Below are 20,193 nucleotides of genomic sequence, written 5' to 3' on the forward strand. Positions count from 1 at the left end.
TCATTTTACTGTGTGTGCAACTGCATCCATTAACACAGGATACATAAAACCTGTATGTGTGTGTGTGTGAGCTAATATTTAAGTGCCTATTTCAATGTCTAACTGGCTATATTAGTGGTTCTATCCTTATATACATAGGTATGTGAGTTCCAGTATGGGTGGGAAACTGGATGTATAACTGCACATAAGGTTGTCTAAGTGCACATGTAACTCACTGGAACTTCAACGATAAAGTATTTTCTTCTAGGCTTGTAGCGCCCTGCCCTATTGCCTAACTACATCCTATCTTAGGGGTAACTTATATTTAGTAGAAGAAGAGTTTAAGACTTAGCAATTAGTTTTTAATGGCAACTTGGCAGGAAAACAGCATACATACACACTGTACTGTAGCACGTCTGAGACATGTTTAAAGGCCTACTTGTCTGGATGGGTAACGTATTAGTGTAATTTCTTCAGTACACATCTAAATGAGTGTCTTAGTCTCTATACATGTATGTTGTTCAATATGTAAGTATGTACGTTGTATATGTCTGGCTGTCTTAATTACTCTATGGATCTCTAAATGTGTATGTATGAGGCTGCATGTATTGCTTACTGGCTGTGTGTTTGCAACTGCTTGCATTGTTGCTGGATGCATAATAGATGTATCTGTGTGTGGGTCAATGTGTAAGTGCCTCTGTCATTGTCTGACTGGCTGTATTAGTGGCTGCATCCTTTTATACATAGGTATTTGAGAGCCAGTATGGTGCCAATATTAACCTATTTTTAAAAATCAGCCTCATATTTGCAACTGATGGGCCAAGAAGTAGACACTGCAGAAAGTAAACAGAGTAATAAGTGTTTTCTTTGTGTTCCTATCACTGTCTTCATGATCCCCCATCTCAAGGGAAGTTGGGAGGTGAGAGGGTGGTAAAGGACAAACCAAGGATAGAAGCTGCTAATCTATGCTACCCATAATTAATGTCCTCAATAAGCCTCTTATAACAGTGTCATAACATTTTTCAGTGTATAGTTCTCATGATAGTGACATTCCTAAGCCGCTTAGTCACAACATTTCCTTGCACGTAGCACAGTGCGAACACGCGTAGCGTAGTGCTGCGTAGTGCAGCGGTCATTTTTTGCTTACTCGCGGTCCTCAATGTCAAGTTGGCGACCGCGAGCAAGCAAAATGACATCCCGGCGACACTTTTTCCTCGTTCGTGATCAGCAACATCAAGTTGGCGATCGCGAGTGTGGAAAATAAACCTCCCGGCGAGATTCTCAATGCGAGGAGGTCAGGTTTCTCATTGCGAGTGGTCGCGTATGCTCGCGACAGCTCGCGATGAGAAACTACCAGTCCGCGTTGAGAAAGCTGCCGCTCGAGTAAAAATCTACTCGAGCAGCAGAAAACTACATCTCGCACTGTGCAAGATGCCGTTTTAAATGATTGCACAGTGCCGGTTGCTTGTCCGCACTGTGCAATCATTGAAAACGACATCTTGCACAGTGCGAACAGGGTACCACGCAGTTCACAAAGTCCTACGTGTAGCTCGCATAGTGCGAAGTGCACTTTGCGTAGCTTCGCTTAGTGCTACTTCGCGAACTACGCCCAGGGTTACATTTCCTACATTGCTCCGTTTATTTGTCTATCCATGGACACTCCACTTTTCTATTTGTAAATGGAGATATATATGATTTCCATGGGCACAAAGGTGCTTTTCTGTATGCTATTGCAATACGCACCAAATAATATGTGGTATAAAAAGGGGAAATAAATTATAATGAAAGGTATTTTAATTAATACAGACAGTTGAATGTTTAAGAAGAGTGATTGTCATAAAAGAAATTTAATAAAGCATTATAAAAAAAGTATTTGATTTCTAAAAACATTTTTTTTGTCATTTGAAGCCACAAAGAGCAGCCATGGAACAGACCACAAGGGGGCTCTGCACGCCAGCTGGAGAGCATGGAGCTCTAGTCAGGAGTACATAAAAAAATATGACAAGCTCTCCTGGGTTCATGGATTTAATGACCCAGGAGACTTACTGTTTTTTCAATGCTGCTGGGAGGCTGCTGCACTTCCTGCGGCCTTCACAGAATTACACAACATGTTTGGTGGTATCCCTGCCTCTTCTACGAGCACCACCAAGCTACTAAAAGTGTAAACAACAAGCCCATGCAGGGCATTATGGGGTGCTCCTTGCAAAGAGTAGAGAATAATGAATGAGTGGATGTTCATTTATTTTTTGTTTTTTTAACATAAATATTATGGGTGTTCCAGGGCGCACCCAGATATTTATTGTGGCCCCACTGGCTAAACTGCCAGCATTAATTCCAGGTGCTGGCAGGAGCCAGCAATACCTTAAAAAAATAAAGCAGTTGCCACCCTTCTCAAGCCAATACTGATCCCGGGCACCACATCCCCCGGGCCTGAATTCAATTTTAAGGGGATTGGGCCATGAAAGATCCCCCTCCCGAACCTTTACATGCACTGGGGACCCCATCACCTTGGTACCCCAGGACCCCATGGCCCAGCTGGCTCCCCTGGATGCACTAATCCTGGGTGCAGCAGGGCAGGCTTTTTTTTATTCTGTTCCCTTTGGGTGGGATCAATCTCAGTTTCCTAGCCCGTAAAAACATAGGTATGAAAATAAATGTGAGCTCCCACACTGCAGGAACATTTTTTCTGCCGTTTTGTGGAAGTGCACATTTGTTTTCCTGCCCTTGCAGGCAGGGAGAATGTATCCCGAGGTGGGCTCCCTGGGACAAAACAATGGAGCCAGACTAGATGATGGAGACCTGAGGGGTTATCGAGGCTCGGGGGGGATGCATGCCCACCCCTTTTTAAAAAGGTAGCCCAGGGAGATGGGGTCCTGAATGTTTGACGAGGCCCGGGGGGGTACCTGCACCCTCCCCTGTTAAATAATCCTGGTCCTATTGCAAGGGGGCCCTGGGGTATTTGGAAGCTTGGGTTGGATCAGCGGCCCTCGTACCCTTTCACTTTCAATCAGCACTAGGGGATGTGGTCCATGGAGCCTCAGAGAGGCTAGGGCATGGGGGCTGTGCACCTCCTCCCCTTTAATTTAACCTTGGTACCAGGGAACAGGGCCAAAAGACTGCCCTCCACTAAATATTCACATGTGCTGGCTCCCGGGCCCCAGCCCACTCAGTCATAGATGGGAAGGAGATCCCTATCCTACCCGCTTATAAATATTTTTCCCTTTTCTTCCAGGACCTTGGACTGAATCCAGAGACCTAAGATGTCTTCTGCCACATCATTGTTGAGGCTTAATTTCTCAAAAAAATACTGAACAGTTTTACAGCTATCACAAAAAAGATGCTTTCTGGACCAAGAGCTAGCTTTCTGACAGATTTGGTGTAAATCTGTTCAGCTGTATGGGCTGTAGCAGTGTCTAAGCTTTCTATGGAAAAATAATTTGGAAAAATATGTTTAGGAACCCCCTTTTTTCTTGGCCCCCTCTTGACGGAGCACCATGACTTTCAAGGAAAGAGCTGAGGTGGAGTATCTTTTTGTGGAAAGATTCATGCTGATTTATCAAATGCAAAAAGAACACCTGATGGACAGAATGCAGAACAATGTCATACATTTACCCCAGCACAGAGATCTGGGCCTAAATCTATTGTTTTTTGCTCACCATGCTATTCCAGTTTGAACCCAGCCATATGAAAATCAGTCTTGACCCTGCGCCCAATGGGAACAGTCCAGCCCGAACTGCCAGGCCAGGTCCTACTTGGACTGAAAACAAGCATCCTAGGACTGGTTTCTGGGTTTCACCCGTCATCAGCTGGGATAGCTTAACTCCAGTGGTATGGAGAGAAAGGGACACACATCTTGGCATACCCGTCCCACTTGGGGTGACAAATGCAAAAATAACACTTGAGGGACAGAATGCAGAACAATGTCATACATTCACCCCAGTACAGAGATCTGGGCCTAAATCCATTGTTTTATTGCTCACAATGCCATTCCAGTTTGAGCCCAGTCATAAGCAAATCAGTCTAGACCCTGCACTTAAAGGGGAACAGTCCAGCCCTAACTGCCAGGCCAGGTCCTCCCTGGACTGGAAACAAACATCCTAGGACCGGTTACGGGGTTTCACCCCTAATCAGCCAGGATAGCTTGACTCCAGTGGCATGGAGAGCACGGGACCCACGTCTGGGCATACCCGTCCAATTCGGGTTATCAAATGCAAAAAGAGTACTTGATGGACAGAATGCAGAACAATGTCATACATTCACCTCAGTACAGAGATTTGGGCCTAAATCCATTGTTTTTAAGCTCACAATGCCATTCCAGTTTGAAAGAATGATGTTTTAAACCCTGATCTCTTGAATGTCAATTGTGTGTCTTTTGCTTTCTGGGCCTAGGTGCACCAGGTATGCCCAGACGTGGGCTCCGGGATTGCTGTGCCATTGGATTCAAGCTATCCTGGCAGATGAGGGGTGAAAGCCCGAAACCGGTCCTAGGAGGCTTGTTTCAGGTCCAGGGAGGAACTGGCTTGGCAGTTCGGGCTGGACTGTTCCCATGAGGCACAGGATCAAGACTGATTTCCATAAGGCCAGGTCTAAACTGGGGAGGCATGGTGATAAAAAGAATGATGAATTTAGCCCAGATCTCTTGACTGGGGGTGAATGTTTTGATTTGTTCTGCATTCCATCCATGAATTGTGTGTCCTTTGCTTTCCCACCCTAGGTGTGCCAAGTATGCCCAGACGTGGGTCTGATTCCTGGGCTTGCTGTGCTACTGGATTCAAGCTATCCTGGCTGATGCGGGGTGAAACCCCGAAACCAGTCCTAGGATGCTTGTTTCCGGTCCAGGGAGGACTTGGTTTGGCAATTCGGGCTGTACTGACAGTTCCCATGAGGCACAGGGTCAAGACTGATTTGTAAATGGGGAGGTCTAAACTGGGGTGGTATGGTGAGCAACAAAATATGAATTTAACCCAATTTATCAAATAGCACCAAAGTTATTAGGAAAACAAAAAAAAATGTTCCTATGGAAACACGATCCTAACTACAAATACAGCTATGGAGAGGCGACTGCCAATGGGTGATATTAATTTATATGTACATATATTCATGTAATAAAAATTGTTAACATTATTTAAAAAAGAGCTAACTCATTATCTTCTTAAAGTAATATCTATTTTTTAAAGTTACATAAAAAAAATATGTTAAATACATAAAAATAAATTAATTCACACAAATACATGTCACTTTAAAATAAGTAAGAAGTAATATAGAAAGATCTACTGCATAGTTTTAAGATACATAACAAACAATAAAGAAAGTGCATGCATTGGCAGGGGAGGTGCATAGTTACTATTCTAACTCAAGCCCAAGAAACATCTAACTCCAGACTTACAGCACTAAGAGCAGTGCACATATACTCGGACCGGTCACATTCACTACACCCTTATGAATTTATTATCCATTAAAGAATTAAAATATTCTAAAAACAATGTGAACATGACATGCATTTTTAAAAATTAAAAATATATATTAGTTTTAAATAAAATATGATTTAATTATATTTTCTTTTACATATACAGTATACCTCAAGCCCACACTGCTATAAAAGAAATACCCTTTTTACTCCATTTCTCCTCAAACAAAGACCTGGTGCAAACTCGTATTCTGTCCATGCAAGACTACTCTAAATCTATGTTGGTGGGACTACCTAAATACCTCCTACAAAGAGTGCATGCAGATGCTACAAAATTCTGCAGCAAGGTTGATCCGGGGTTTAAGAAGAACATGGTCCATCCCTTAAGAGCTTACTAAACTTTACTAGCTCCATCTCATTGAAAGATGCAGCTTCAAGGAACTGTGTCTGTGCCATAAAACAATATACAATCCTAGCCATGTACCCTACATGGCTTCTTTGTTTACATTTATCAGCCTTCTCATGCACTTGGACAGCAGCCTGCCTTTCTGGCAAAAACAAATTCAGAAAAGAAAGATTAGATGCTGTCCCAAACCAATCTGAGGATCTTCAGAAAATAGATCAAAAGCGTTTTGTTTCGAATACCATTTAGAGTGTTAGAGGACCAATCACCCCTCTACCCTCAACCCCTCCACCTCCTATGAGCACCATGACACTTATTTTCTTAAGTAGCTGTTGGTGCGTTATACATTTTCACAATCAATCAAACTTCTAACAGCAAGACGAAGTCTAGTGGTCTAGCTTCAAACAAATTATTGGGTCAATGACCAGTTCCCACCTCATTGGCACAACTGCAATCAAGTTAACTGTATAACTTAACTTCTATAATAGAAACAGCTGTATAGGATAACATTATGATGTAATAATAATTTGGACCTTCCGACAAATCTGAAGTAAAAAGAATGCATGAAACAAATGACACTTTGGGGATAAATACCTACAATTCAAAGCCAAAGGGACAAACAAGCTTCCAAACTATCTAATTTAAATATATTTATGTAAAATAGAAGCAGGAAAGATATTGTAGATGTTAAATACCGGTAATTCTACAGTAACGGTAATTCGTCTAAGAACTACGGGGCATATTCTCAAGCCCCTATCGCCACAGGAACGTTACTTTTTTTGACGTTCCCGTGGCAATAGGGCCAGCGCCCTATTCTCAAGGCAGCGTTAACCCACTTCATGTGGCTTAAAGCCACATTAAGTAGCTTAACGCTGCCTTGAGAATAGGGCCCCACGCTAAAGCTTGAAAGGGGGCATGCAGTGGGTGTTGCGGTGTGCGTAACACCGCAACACCCATTGAATTCGCCACTGCCACCTATTAGTGGCGATAATAGGTGGCAGTGCTGAACTTACGACCAGAAAAATCCTGGTCTTAAGGTGGCGAAACGAGGAGAAATTAAGCATTTCTCCTCGCTTCGCCACACATGGAAATAGTGTTTGCTATTTCCATGTGTGCAGCCTTGTGCAGCACACATGGAAATAGCAGAATGCCATGGTTTGTTTATGTACAGGAAGGTGTACCTTCCTCTTCATAAACAAACCTTTTAAAAAATGCCGTTTTGAAGCAGCACACTTGTAAGTTACTAAACTGCATTTTAGGTTTGTTTATGTGCAGGAAGGGACACCTTCCTGTACATAAACATACCTCCCTGCTCGTAGACACCCTTGCACTCTGGTGCAAGGGTGCCTGCGTTGGCGTTAAGTCCTGAGACTTAGCGCCGCCACAGGGGGAAACCCAGGCTGCACCACATTCTTGAGGATAGGGTGCAGCCTGGCATTTCGGAAGTGGCGGTGAGAGGCGTCAAGCCAAAGCTGCTAAGGCCTCTCACCGCCACTTCCTCGTGAATATGCCCCTATATTTCTTATCTGTTACACTGAAGAAAACACAAGTATCCTTTATTACATTTAATTAACCACAATGATCAAACAGATGTCTTAGTTTCAAGACAGTTTGAAATAGAGGTCAAGCCCAAAGCAGAATCAAAAATATTAATGTTTGTGTACTTACGAAACCATTTCAGGTATATCTTCTTCTTTTTTGAATCGCCCAGCCCAAAGTAATATCTTCTTATCAAATGTGGTTGGCCTTCTTTCATTTCTGTATGTTGTGTGACCTTCAACAGAACAAGTAATGATTGTTGAACTACTACAATTGTAATCTTTTAACAGTTGTTTTTAAGATGTGCTCTTCCTCAGTTTTATCTTCAATCGTCTGGAATTCGAAATGCTTTCAGCATTACCTTAAAATAGGGTAATGTTAATGCAAATGTGACCTTCTGCCCTTACATCAGACAATGAATTTAACATTGGACAGAATGTATTTTTAACATTCACTAGCAATAAAACGTTTATAAGGCAAACAAAAACAGATTATTCTTCAAACATTTGTGATTCACCAAGAAGGAGGGGGTAGCACAAACACCTTTTATCGGTTCTATTTCAATTTACCTGCAGTATTTGGCTGGAACACTTGCATCGTTTTTGTCTGCAGCATTTGAATTTGTGTTGACAAATTATGAGATCATCATTTTTATACAAAAACAGAGAAATGTGTTTACCATACATGATGATTTAATACCTGGGGGCTTACTCACAAGAAATTGGCGTAGGCTTCTTGAAGCGCTGCCTTACGCCAATTCGAAAGGGCAGGAATTCATTGTATTTACAAGATACGGTGCATTCCTGTTCTTTAAGCCAGCACCTGCTCACAAATTGAAGCTGCTGAGCGCCAACGCAGGCCCCCTTGCACCATGGTGCAAGGGTGTCTGTGCAAGGGTGGCTGTGTTGTTGCCATGATTGTTTTTGTGCAGGAAGGTGCACCTTCCTGCACAAAAGCAATCACCAGAGGCATTTTCCTCATTCTCTGGGTGCTGCAAAAACAGATTGGGGATAAAAAGAGGAGGTTACACATGCTCTGGGGAGGCGTACTTTTTGACGCTGCCCCAGGTTTACGTGATGTAAATCTGAGACAGAGTCAAAATCCATGGATGATGAATGGAAACACCCACAGCAACACCTATGGAACGCCTTCTTGACGTAGAATAAGGTAAGGTAACACTTTGCGCTGCCCTGATGTACTCCATATCACGCACGTTGGCTTTGCATTGCCTCATAGATATGATTGAGAGGCCTACACCACCGGATCGTCATAAAAAGTGAAGCTCCAGTGGTGCAGGCCTCTTGTAAATGAGGGCATCGGTTTCTTTTTCTTAGAGTATGCAGATAATTTTAACCACACCGGCCAGTGCCGTCTGTTTGCATGACCTTCTTTGCTTATTTGGGCCCCCATTTACACCATTTTGCCACGGGGCGGTGCCTCAAAGCGGCAAAAGAAAAGGGCAGGAATGTGCTGTATCTATGAGATACGGTGTATCACTGTCCACTTTCACTGCGCTGGTGCACAAATGCCTGCCGTGCACCAACACAAACACCCTTGCACCATGGTGCAAGGGTGTCCTTATTGTAGTAATTATTGGTTTTGTGAAAAAAAGAGACACCTTTCTGCGCAAAAACAATTGATGGAGGCGTTTTCCTCTTTCTATGTGTGCTGCAGAATGCAGCACACATAGAAAGAGGAAAACACAGGGAGAAATAAAGTTGTTTCTCCTCGTTACGCAATCCCTAGGGAGGCACATGTTTTTTATGCAGTCCCAGATTTCCGGTATGTTGTAAATCTGTGAATGTACACCCACCGCAGTGTGCATGGATTGCCTCCCCGACACAGAGTGAGGCAATGGAGCGATTTACTCTTCGTTGTCTTACACCATTTTTACGAAGCCAATAAAAGCCACGCAGTGTGGCTTTTTTTGTTCTTGTAGACATGGATCTGCACTCTGCGCTGCTGGAATGTAAAAAAAGTCTTGTTTCGGCAGCGCATGGGGCTTATATATAAGCCCCACGTTTTCTCCTATTTCTTTAAGACAGGCTAAATAAATTTGCCAATGAGACAACTGTCATTAATGAATGGTTGATAAGTGGAGCCCTTTTCAGTGATCTGGGTAAGTACAACGGACTTAACATCATGAAAAAATATTTTGTGTATGCCCCCATCTTGTTACATGCTGATAACATCTGCTGGTGGTCATTTTAAAGTATCCTGAAGTTAACTTTGAAAGAAATGAATTTTTGAACATCAAAGCAGAATTCAAAGAATTACAACAGTACTTAAGACCCTTACAGGTGTGAAGTTGCGCTTTACAAGTCACTTGATTGATTGATTGATTGATTGATTATTGGCACATTTTATTAGCTGATTCATTTAGCATGTCACAAAAACCTCATGCATCTCCTCAAATATGCATAAGTCTTGATTAGCATTCAATTATGTTGGCCTCCATTCTTACTACTTTTGTGAGAAACATTCCTCATTGTAAGCAATGCAAGAAGACAGATGCTTTTTGTCAGAGTTCACTGCTCTTTCCAACAGTTTTACCAGTATAGACTTTTCATTCTGAACAGAAGGTCCTGATTATCAAACTGAATTTTATATCACATTTTGTAATACTATGATAGTGCTTCAAAACATACTACAAAATGCTATTCACAAGTTGCACTTCAGTAATACTACAAAATAAACACAGTAGTAAGTCCAGCATTACACGTGGCCAGCCACTATTAACTACAATACCCTCACATAGATAATATTAGAGGTTGGGACTATAAATAAAATCCATATGAAAAAAGGGACTTTAAATTAAATTGAAATTTTTTAAATAGATACAATTATAAACAAATCTAATTTAATTTGAAAACATTACACACAGGGGTGCCGATTCCGATCCTGTAAAACCCGGGTACAAATGGTTGTACGGAGCAATTTCTCCGTACGACTCGTACCCGGGAATTCCACCGTACAAACCAGAAAGTACGATTCGTACAGAAATACCATTTCGATACGATACGTAAAAAACACCGTGCGGCTAAAAAATACATACGATTCCGATCCTGGACAGATCGTACGCGACGTCCGCACGGAGACAGGCAGCATTTTACGGACCAGCAAGTACGATTCGTACCCACAGCATTCCGCACGGCTATATTTTTACGGGAGCCAAAAAGTGCCAGAAAATCTAAGTACGCCGCGATGCACGAGGAAAAGGGGGCCCGGTATGCGCGTACCCCCCCGTATGTACGCGCTGTACCCCCACCCCCGTATGTACGTGACGTACCCCCAGGCCACCCGTATGTATGCGCCGTACCCCCAGCCCCCGTATGTACGTGCCGTACCCCATCCCAGTATGCACGCACCGTACCCCCACCCCGTATGTATGCGCCGTACCCCCACCCCGTATGTACACGCCGTACCCCCAGCCACCCGTATGTACGTGCCATACCCCCACCCCCGTATGTACGTGCCGTACGCCCAGCCCCCCGGTATGTATGCGCCGTACCCCCACCCCTGTATGTATGCGCCGTACCCCCACCCCGTATGTACGCGCTGTACCCCCACCCCCGTATGTACGCGCCGTACCCCCACCCCCGTATGTACACGCCATACCCCCACCCCCGTATGTACACGCCGTACCCCCACCCCCGTATGTACGTGCCGTACCCCCAGCGCTGCGCACTGGGGGTACGGTGCGTACATACGGGTGTTGGGGTACGGCGTGTACATACAGGGGGCTAGGGGTACGGCGTGTACATATGGGGGTGGGGGTACGGCGCGTACATACGGGGGCTGGGGGTACAGCACGGACGTACGCGGGAGGGTTGGGAGGCTGGGGGGGCCGTACGACTCGTACCCCGGGCACAAGTGTACCCGGGGTAGGGGTCGTGCAATGTTTGCTCCGTACGGGACGTTTTCCATACGCTTGTGTATTCGGGATGCCGGTTCGGATCGGACTTGTGCGCTCGGACTTCAGTTTTACGACTCGTACGTAAAACTGTCCAGGGACGTCTCGTAGACTTTTCCCGAGGTCATTCGTATGTATTTTTCATGTTTAAATCGTACTTCGCCATTTGTATGGGACTTGTACAATTCGTACGTAAAAAAATACGGATACGAGTCGAACAGTAAATTTTTTTAACGGATCGGAATCGGCCCCATAATATTTAATTAGAACATATTTTAACAACCTTTTTTAATTTAAACATCAATGTAATCTTTTATGAAATGTAATTACATTACTTTAAATTACTTCTGTGCAGCATTTGTAATACCTATTAAAGCATAATCAAAACAATAAATGTTTTCTTTAAGTGTCAATTCATTATTTAAATTAATGTTTAGAAACATAATTTGAATTTAATTTAACATATTTAAATGAATTAAGAAATACATTCAACATAATGTTAACAGTGTTAGCATGTTTTTCTTTTGTTCCAGATTTAAACTGAACATATACAATTAATTTAAATACATATTAAGAATACAAATATTTTTTTATAATTTCTTCAACTTAAATAGAATCATTTAATTTTCCCTGCACTTTAACAAACCGAAATCTCTGCCCCGACTGAGTAGTAAAATCTAGGGAAAAATACAAAAGTTTGTAGAAATAAAAAAATAATAATAAAATGTGACAATACCTTTTAAAAATAATAACGTATTGGGCAACTGACTCAGGTACGGAAGTGGATGTGCACATATGAAAGAGCAAAATGGTGTCACTCACAGTGCAAGAGACCCATCATCTCAAGCGGGCTGTATGGTATGGTAGGTAGAAGCAACATATAAATGAGAGTAGTACAGACCACTCGATGAGGAGGTCTGACCCAAAACCACATATGTATGTGTATACTATGCAATTTTTATTTATTTGCTTTTTTGATTACACAAGGTTGTCCAGACAGCTAAATCTGTCTCCAGGCATGACCTAAACGGAATACCTGTTTCACCAGGGACTCTTCTTAAACATGGTCCATCCCAGATGTCACAATGGAACAAAGGGAAAAATAAATCTACGGAGAGGTAAAGGCATAATTGTAGTACATCAAACTGAGTTCAATATTTTCATCTACATTTTCTACTAGAATGCTAAGGAGATATTCTAATACAATGAAATGCCAAGTTTCTGAAATGTTTGCTTGTGAATGTTCGTATTATCTCCTATTATATTAAAGGTATTTTTAATGCCCATTCCCCCTCTGAACTCAAGCATGGCAATTTTGTGGTACTGTGTCACTTCTACACAGAGTTTCAATAAATTCCAGTTGTGGGGTTCACTGGGTCCCCCGACCGTGCAGAATCAAATGACTTGTGTATCTTTTTATTTTAGTTACCCCTGATGAAGGGTCTTCTTGACCCAAAATGCATTGGGTTATTTGAGTGTCTAACATCCTTTTAAGAAACAGATGCCTCAAAGAGTATGTATGACAAAGGAATTATAATTTGCCAGTTGCTAATATAGTGTTTGGAGTGAACTCAACTTTCAAGCATCACATTTTAATTTCTTTTGCAGAACTCGAACTTCAGGCAGTTTATTCAGTGTTGCATAGATTGAGCCCATGGGGCCATTTGTGACAGTGCATCTTGGGACTCGTTAGCAGTGTTGTTGCCAGCAATCTCATAACAATATTCTTGCTATTATCCAATATTTGAGTGTCATTTTGAGATGTATAGAAGCAGCCAAAGTGTTACAGTTATTTGGGACCTTTAATAATGGACTACATTAAATGCATCAATTTGACCAGCAGAGTGGAACAGAATTCTTCATTTATTGCATGCCTGTTCATTTAGTAATGGTTGGCTTATTGGCTGCATAGTACTGGCGATGGATAACCCTCTTAGCAGATATTTCTTATGTGAATGTAAGAGGTGTAAGTTGCAGTTGGCTGTTGCTCACTGAATGCTTTTGTAGTAGTATTAGTGTGGGTCAGAATCTTACAATGAAATGACATTACTATATAATAACCTGCCAAACCATAGGTCAGCCCTCCTTAACTCACCAGTCTAACGAAAGTTGTTTGCTGTGTGGGTTGTTTCCAGTCTGTGAATTGTAAGCTGAAGATTGAGCTTGACAGTGTGACTACCTCACCGGGTTTTGTTGCCGGAATGTCGGGCATTGTAGCTGTCTTGGAAGTAGCCATATTTTCAAATATCTTCTGAAGTATAAATGATACTGGCTGTTTCGATTTGTGGTTGGTATTGAATTCCAGAGCTTGGCGGCTTATGCTGAGAAAGCAGTACCTCCTGTAAGCTTCTTATGGTAAGGTGGTATGACAATAAGTGGTGCATGGCAGTCCTTTTCCTTAGCAGGATTTGTGAACAATGTAATGTGCCTTGAACATTGCCCTTCTAGCTATGGGTAGCCAGTAGAGAGACTGAAAGACTGGAGTCAGGTGTTCTCTTGGATGAAGGCAAGAATAAGTCTTGTGGCATGCAGTATCTATTGTTATCCAAGGTATAGGAATATGCGGCAAAGTGTTTTTATTATATAGAAGACAATCTGCATGATGTTAATATGTGGTATCAAGTATGGGTTTGAATCCATGGTTATCCCTAAGCTTCTGACTTCTCTTGATTTTTTGGGAGGGATCTCATTTAAATCATTTGTTTGTTGAGCTTTAGATAGTTATTCATCATCCATGTTTTCAGATCACAAAGGCAGCCATCAAGTTTTAAATTTGAGAGGTCGTCCAGGCCATCCATTAAAAATTTGATTTTGGTTTCATCTGCATAGCTGTAGCAGGTGAGGTTGAATGATTTAGTCAGGTTTCATAATGAGGTTAGTTATATGCTTAACAATAGAGGGGATTTATGGACCCCTGAGGGACGCTGCAGTGTTGTTTGATGAGCTGATGTGAACGGTGGTACCAAAACCAGTTTACAGTCATAGCTTAGAGGCCAATAATGCAATAGACATTAGTAAAATTCCCTTCTCACGTTTCACACATGGTATGTCAAACAAGAATTTGCTCTGTAAAAATAATACAAAAATGTGCAGGAGTTTGAGTTATGTTGTTCTTAAGCCAACAACTTTCATGACCTTTCCTATTTCTGATACATAAGTGGTTCTCACTGCCCGAACCTATGAGCCATTCAGAAGCACTGTGCAATCAGGACAACTCCAGATTTCAATATGGCATAGTGCTTTGATTGCCCATGTTATCTGGGGCAGGGTCACCACTGTTTAACTAATATGACGCCAGCCTACAGACCTTCTAGGGGCACTGGCTTGTGGTGAAATATAGCCTGGTGAGAACATGTATTTGTTCTAGAGACCTTTATTTTGCTTGCAGGAACCAGGTAATTTGGGCCTGCTGCAGAAGGCTGTGCATATTTTAATTAGCAGTAATGTAAATTTGAAATTACCAAATATAGCCTGCAATGTCACAAAGGGCTGCTATAATGTAGTGTAAATTTGAAATCTACTGACACCTCTGAAATCCTGTTTTATCTTATTCATGGTCATAGCAAATAAACCGCTGTTATGATGTCACATGATATTAATGTATCAAAATGCATAAAACTTGGTGAACATTTGGGGTACTGTTTTGATTGGGAGAAGTATAGGATGCTGTGTGGTAGGAATTTTATGGATCCTCATAGATTCTGGAATTTTCTTTCATCGAAAAATGAGGAAAGTCTGTGATTTATCCAAAGTTTGGAGCTTTCAGGGCATTCTGGGTAAGAAAATGTACTCAGTACACCACTCCAGACAACCCTAGGTGCCCTTATTTCATGGGAATGGCAGGTTTAACTGGGTGCAGACCAAGCTCTAGCCTAAGTACTGCAGCTACCCAAATTGCCTGAATGGGTCAATTTGCAAGGTAAAAGTATGATGCCTCCTTGTTGAACTTTGAGGTCTTTCCTTTCACGGGCAATGGCCCAGCCATACAAATGGGATACTATTGTTATTGGAAAAGGTGTAGGAATGCTGTATGAAAGGACATTTGTGGATCCCCATAGATTCCATTAGCATAGTCTGCTTTCACTTTTGTTATGCTGTGATACAGAAAAAGAAAAAAAAATCAAACCCAAAACATTTACCTTGCTTTCTTACTTTGATTTTGGAAAAGAGAATGTTAATGGTGTTTTTACCAGGAATATTCTCTTTTCCAGTACAATGGATGGCCCGTTGAAGTCCGCAATGCTGTGAAAGTACTGCTGTGGATGTCAACAGGTCGTCCTATGCCCTAAAGTGGTTAAAATCCACCTGATCCATGCAGCCTGACACCCAATCCAACAGGAAAGTACAACAAGCTGCAGGGATATGGTGGCCAGATTGTACTAACTTCTTTGTTCCATAGATGAAAGGGACTTCTCCAGATCCAAAATGCCTCTGGGATTGTGGCTTCTAGGACTCAGGTATAGCAAAAAGCACAGGGGCCAAATAATGTTGGCAGTGGCTGCTCATGGCAATGTACAGCCAAGAGATGGTTTCAGTTGCCATACATGGTCTATGGAGAATAGGGCTACTGAGATAATAAAATATAGTAACAAGTAGAGAGAAGACAGAGAGAAGAGGAGAGAAAGAAAGAAAATGTAATAAAAAAAACAGAATAGAGAACAGTAGAGACTGGAAGAGGAAGATAGGCAGATGCAGCAGCAACCAGAAATGCGTTGTGGGATAGAAGGGTGAGAGAGGCAGTGAGCGCAGAGATGAGGATTGGAGGAGAGAAGGAGTAAGTAAAACAAATCCTCAATGAGTAGAATGAGAGCTAGGTACATGCACAGAAAAAGTGGCAGGAGATTTTCGATGGAATTTATAACTTATCATGTTTTGGCCAATAAAGCTGGTCCAATGTGATTGCAATGCACACATTTGCACTAATTACCTAAGGATCTTAGTGTAAGATCCTAAAATCACCTTGCATAGTGGTCTTTGAAGTTCTATTAAGGTCTAACCATTGTTACTTGAACAACATTGTGTTTTACACATTTGTTAACAATGGCACCCCCTTGTTATTTGCTGCTCTAAGCCCTCTGTAAAGTAGTTTTAAACTAATGCCAAATTAAATTAAAACATCACTTATTAGGTTGGGTGAAATTAGGAAACTCCATACCCAAGCAGATTAAGTTTTCTAACTTTACTTGAGGTAATGTTTATCCCTTTGAGCCTTTCAGCTGTGATGATTTACAGATGCTGAATGTCCAGGAAGGGCATCCTATAACAAAAACATATTTAGTGTGGAGGCTGAACATTAAGATTGGGCAGAGCTAATGGAGATGCACTATGGGGAATTTCGCGGAGTTGCATAAAAACTCTGTTGATTTCCCCTGAGTTCCGCCAGCGGGCAGAGTTGCTGCACTCGCCCATCCCTGAAGAAAACATGATGGCCCAACTGTTCCTCGTGAATCCTAACCCAACAAAATAACCTGGAAAGCAAATGGCATTTGACTTCTGGGTGATAATGGCACGTCCTCTCTCAAGGAATGCAACAACTGTCACAGCACTGCTGTCTCCTTGGGTACCTCAGCAGGTGGGTGCCTGGATACAGTAAGCAGGCAACATTCTGCATACTGGAACCAGGTGAATTTTTACTGCAACTTGGTGTCAACAAGAGTCGACAAACACAAAACCAGATAACTGTCTGAGCAGTGCACACTTACCAGTCTCCAATTTCCTCATGTGTCAGTCATGTGTGCTGCAATAACACATCAATTTCTTCTGTGTCTACGCTGACATTTGACTGATCCTAATAGGCAGCAGCCAGACAGGCTGCTTTGCCTGCGCTGCCATGCCTGTCTATCTCATCACACAGAGCAGAGCAGATCACATCACCCCGCTGCGCGCAGCCCGTCTTTTATTTTTACATGAAACTATACAACCTCCTCCTGCTTGACAGGGTGTTTCCTGTCCCTCCCCCCTGGAAAAGAAAAGTACGTGTTGGGCAAAACCAATGATGACACTGTGTAGGCGTAACCTAATCATCGTTCAATCGAGAAGACAGGCGATGAAGTGTGGTTGCCAGACTAGTCAATAATAGGATTCACAGCGTAATAGGATTCACAGTGTGCCTTGACAGCGCATGAAAGCAGCCGGGGCAGGCGGTTTGCCTCAAATTCAATTACACCACAATCATGTACATAAGATGGCAAACAACTTGATTTGAAGTTGACAGCTGCCCTCGGGAATTCACAATAGTCCTTCATCTCTGATGCTGTTGGTCCAGTAATTCCATAGAGGGCCAAGAAGGAGCAATGGAATCTAGTAGTACATCTGCATCATAACGGAAGAGGGTCTATCCCTCTCCAATAGATGGCAGGAAAAGACGAAGCATCAGCATGGTTCCCGTGTTCCTCCAAGACCGCAGCTCTACAGCAGTTAGTAGTGGTAGGTGTAGATAAACTCCACTATATGGAGTAGGCAACGTTTTTGCTATACTCCGCCCTGCCAGCAGTAGTGTGGAGTGACAACAACCCTGTGAACTCCGCCGACGGAACGGAGTTTACCCCCCACCCATACTGGACATCTACCACCTCAAGTAAGAGGCGTGGAAGGGAGGGCTCTTAACTGAGGCCATCTATTTTTTTTTTAAAGTACTTCATAAACTTTGCATTTGACAAACCCTGAACAGTTTAGAAAATACACAAAACTATGGGAAAGCTGACTTTACAATTCAACACTCCTTTACTTTAAATCCCATCTAAAGTTGGATTATGGAAAGTTGACTGAGTGTATTTTAACATGTAACTTCAAAAAATCCCTATATTCTTTCTGATAGATTCACTAGGTGTGAACCCTGAACATCAAAGCCATGGTCAGTGAGATCAGTGATGTCATCAGTGATGTAACTGACCATGTCATGAATGATGTAACATGTGAGGTCATAAGCAGTGCTTTGCGGGGCTGTGAGTTATAGTTAGGTTAGCTAACTATAACTGCTGAATTTCTCTGGTTTTCTATGAGTGAAATGCCAGCCTAACTATCAGCTACCGGTTACCTTTGTTTTTTTCAGTGAATTTCTAAGGTTTTATAAAATTCAATTTCCTAACTATACCGTCCCTGTAAGTTATTTTTTTCCATTGTATATATATCACCAGATTCCGTAGAACAGCTTCAAAGGAAATACGGGCACGGACCAGGTAATTCGTGCAGAAATTTTATTCAGTGCAGTATGTCGCCATAACGTTTCGGCTCGTCCGAGCCTTGATCACATGACAATGTGACTGAGTTAGACCACATGATTTAAAGTAACGGTGCTGATTGGTAAGGGTTCAAAGTTCAAGCATGTGGGAGGTTTACGGGAATGGAGGTAGAAGAAATACACAGTCAAAGTGACAGTATGTAAACAGTGCACTCATAAATATTTCACATTATGATTTAAAAACGGAAATAAATAGCATACAATGATTACAGATACAATTGTTTAAAATTCAAATTATTGTTAATAAATAATTAAAAAACAATTGTACAAATTGGCAAATAGTGCAAATTGAAATACCCGTAAAAATAGAACAGACTGTTCCTTGTGAGAAGTAGTTGATGTCACGTATTAATCTATTGACAGCTAGGGTATGTATTAATTGGTTAAATCCAAATATAAATCATGTCTATTCCGTTAAAACAGTGTGTTTATGGGTTAAATCCCAAGTTGTTTTTGTGTCACAATACACATCGTTCACATACTAATTGTCCTCACACGTGTAAATAAATTGTAAGTTGCACTAAGTAATATCACCCATAAGATATTAAATGGTATATCCACTCCCTACGACTGTATGTTAGGTATTGTAATACCGTAATCATGATGCCTTTCCTCTTATATTTTAACTTGGTTTGTAGTTAGATAGAACCCTTAATTTACGTGAAAAAGTATGTGAGAGTTTCGTGAGAACTTGATCTCATAAGTGGAAAGGGGGACTGACTAATCCAGCAATTCTGAGACAGTTCAAATTCATCTCTGGTTTGTACAGGTAGGTATTGGAAATATAAAAACAATGTTATTCAGCATATATTCAATAGCACGACGAAACCAGTAGTATCATTGTAGGAGTCGAAGCTAATAGTCATGCGGGATGCTTAGGTAGAAGTGATGTATACATGTAAAAAATATATAAATATATATATATGGCCCAAATTCTGGACTCAGTGTAGTTAATGCTGTAGGTGGCATAAAAGAAGCAGATGTCAAAGGAATGGACAAACGCACATGTGTATAGTTGGTAAAAACACACATAAAAAATATATATATAAATGGAAAAAATATTCTCTGTAGATATACTTAATTAAAATTTATTGAATAAAAATTAAAACAATAAATATTTAAGAAAGTTAAAAGATCCCCAAGGGGATCTACTATCAAAATTGAAAAAACGACCTCTGAGTTAAAGTAAACATGTATGTAAATCCTCTGTGATGTTAAGGCCTCCTGGGTGCTTGGTGTCAAGTTGTAATATGTATCTGGTTTCCAATTTACGTAACTTGGACTCACGGTCACCCCCTCTTCTGCTGGCATTGACCGCATCAATGACATAATACTTGAGACTCCGATTGTCGCTATTGTGATATTCTTTAAAGTGCCTGGCGACGGGGTATGTTTTGTCCTGATTTGCTATTGCCCGGAGATGTTGCAATATGCGTTTGTGAACTGCATGTTTCGTACTGCCCACATATTGCAGCCCACAGGGACATAGTAAAACGTATATCGCAAATTCAGTCTTGCAAGTAAGAACCTTGCTAATTTGATGCTTTTTGTCACTAAAAGCATCCCTATATTCCTTCATGTTAATACCATGGGTACAGGATTTGCACGTTTTACATTTGAAAAAACCATGGTTGGTTTGTAACCATGTGGTTTTTTCAATAATCTCCGGGTTGGTATCAACTAGTCTGTCTCTCATCGATGGGGCCTCACTA

At 41.7% G+C, this 20,193-nt stretch overlaps 1 protein-coding gene across 2 annotated transcripts in view; it reads right to left on the minus strand.

Annotated features, from left to right (window-relative positions):
* LOC146829242 (protein FAM162A-like) overlaps window positions 1–20,193 on the minus strand; it is a 117,146-nt gene that overhangs the window by 19,092 nt on the left and 77,861 nt on the right. For both annotated transcript variants that reach the window (XM_085607872.1, XM_085607873.1), the window contains exon 2: window positions 7,458–7,563. In XM_085607872.1, the coding sequence (XP_085463998.1) occupies window positions 7,458–7,563 (106 nt within the window). The remainder of the gene's footprint in view (window positions 1–7,457; window positions 7,564–20,193) is intronic.

The sequence above is a fragment of the Triturus cristatus genome, chromosome 5_2 (assembly GCF_964204655.1).
Source record: "Triturus cristatus chromosome 5_2, aTriCri1.1, whole genome shotgun sequence".
Taxonomy (NCBI): domain Eukaryota; kingdom Metazoa; phylum Chordata; class Amphibia; order Caudata; family Salamandridae; genus Triturus; species Triturus cristatus.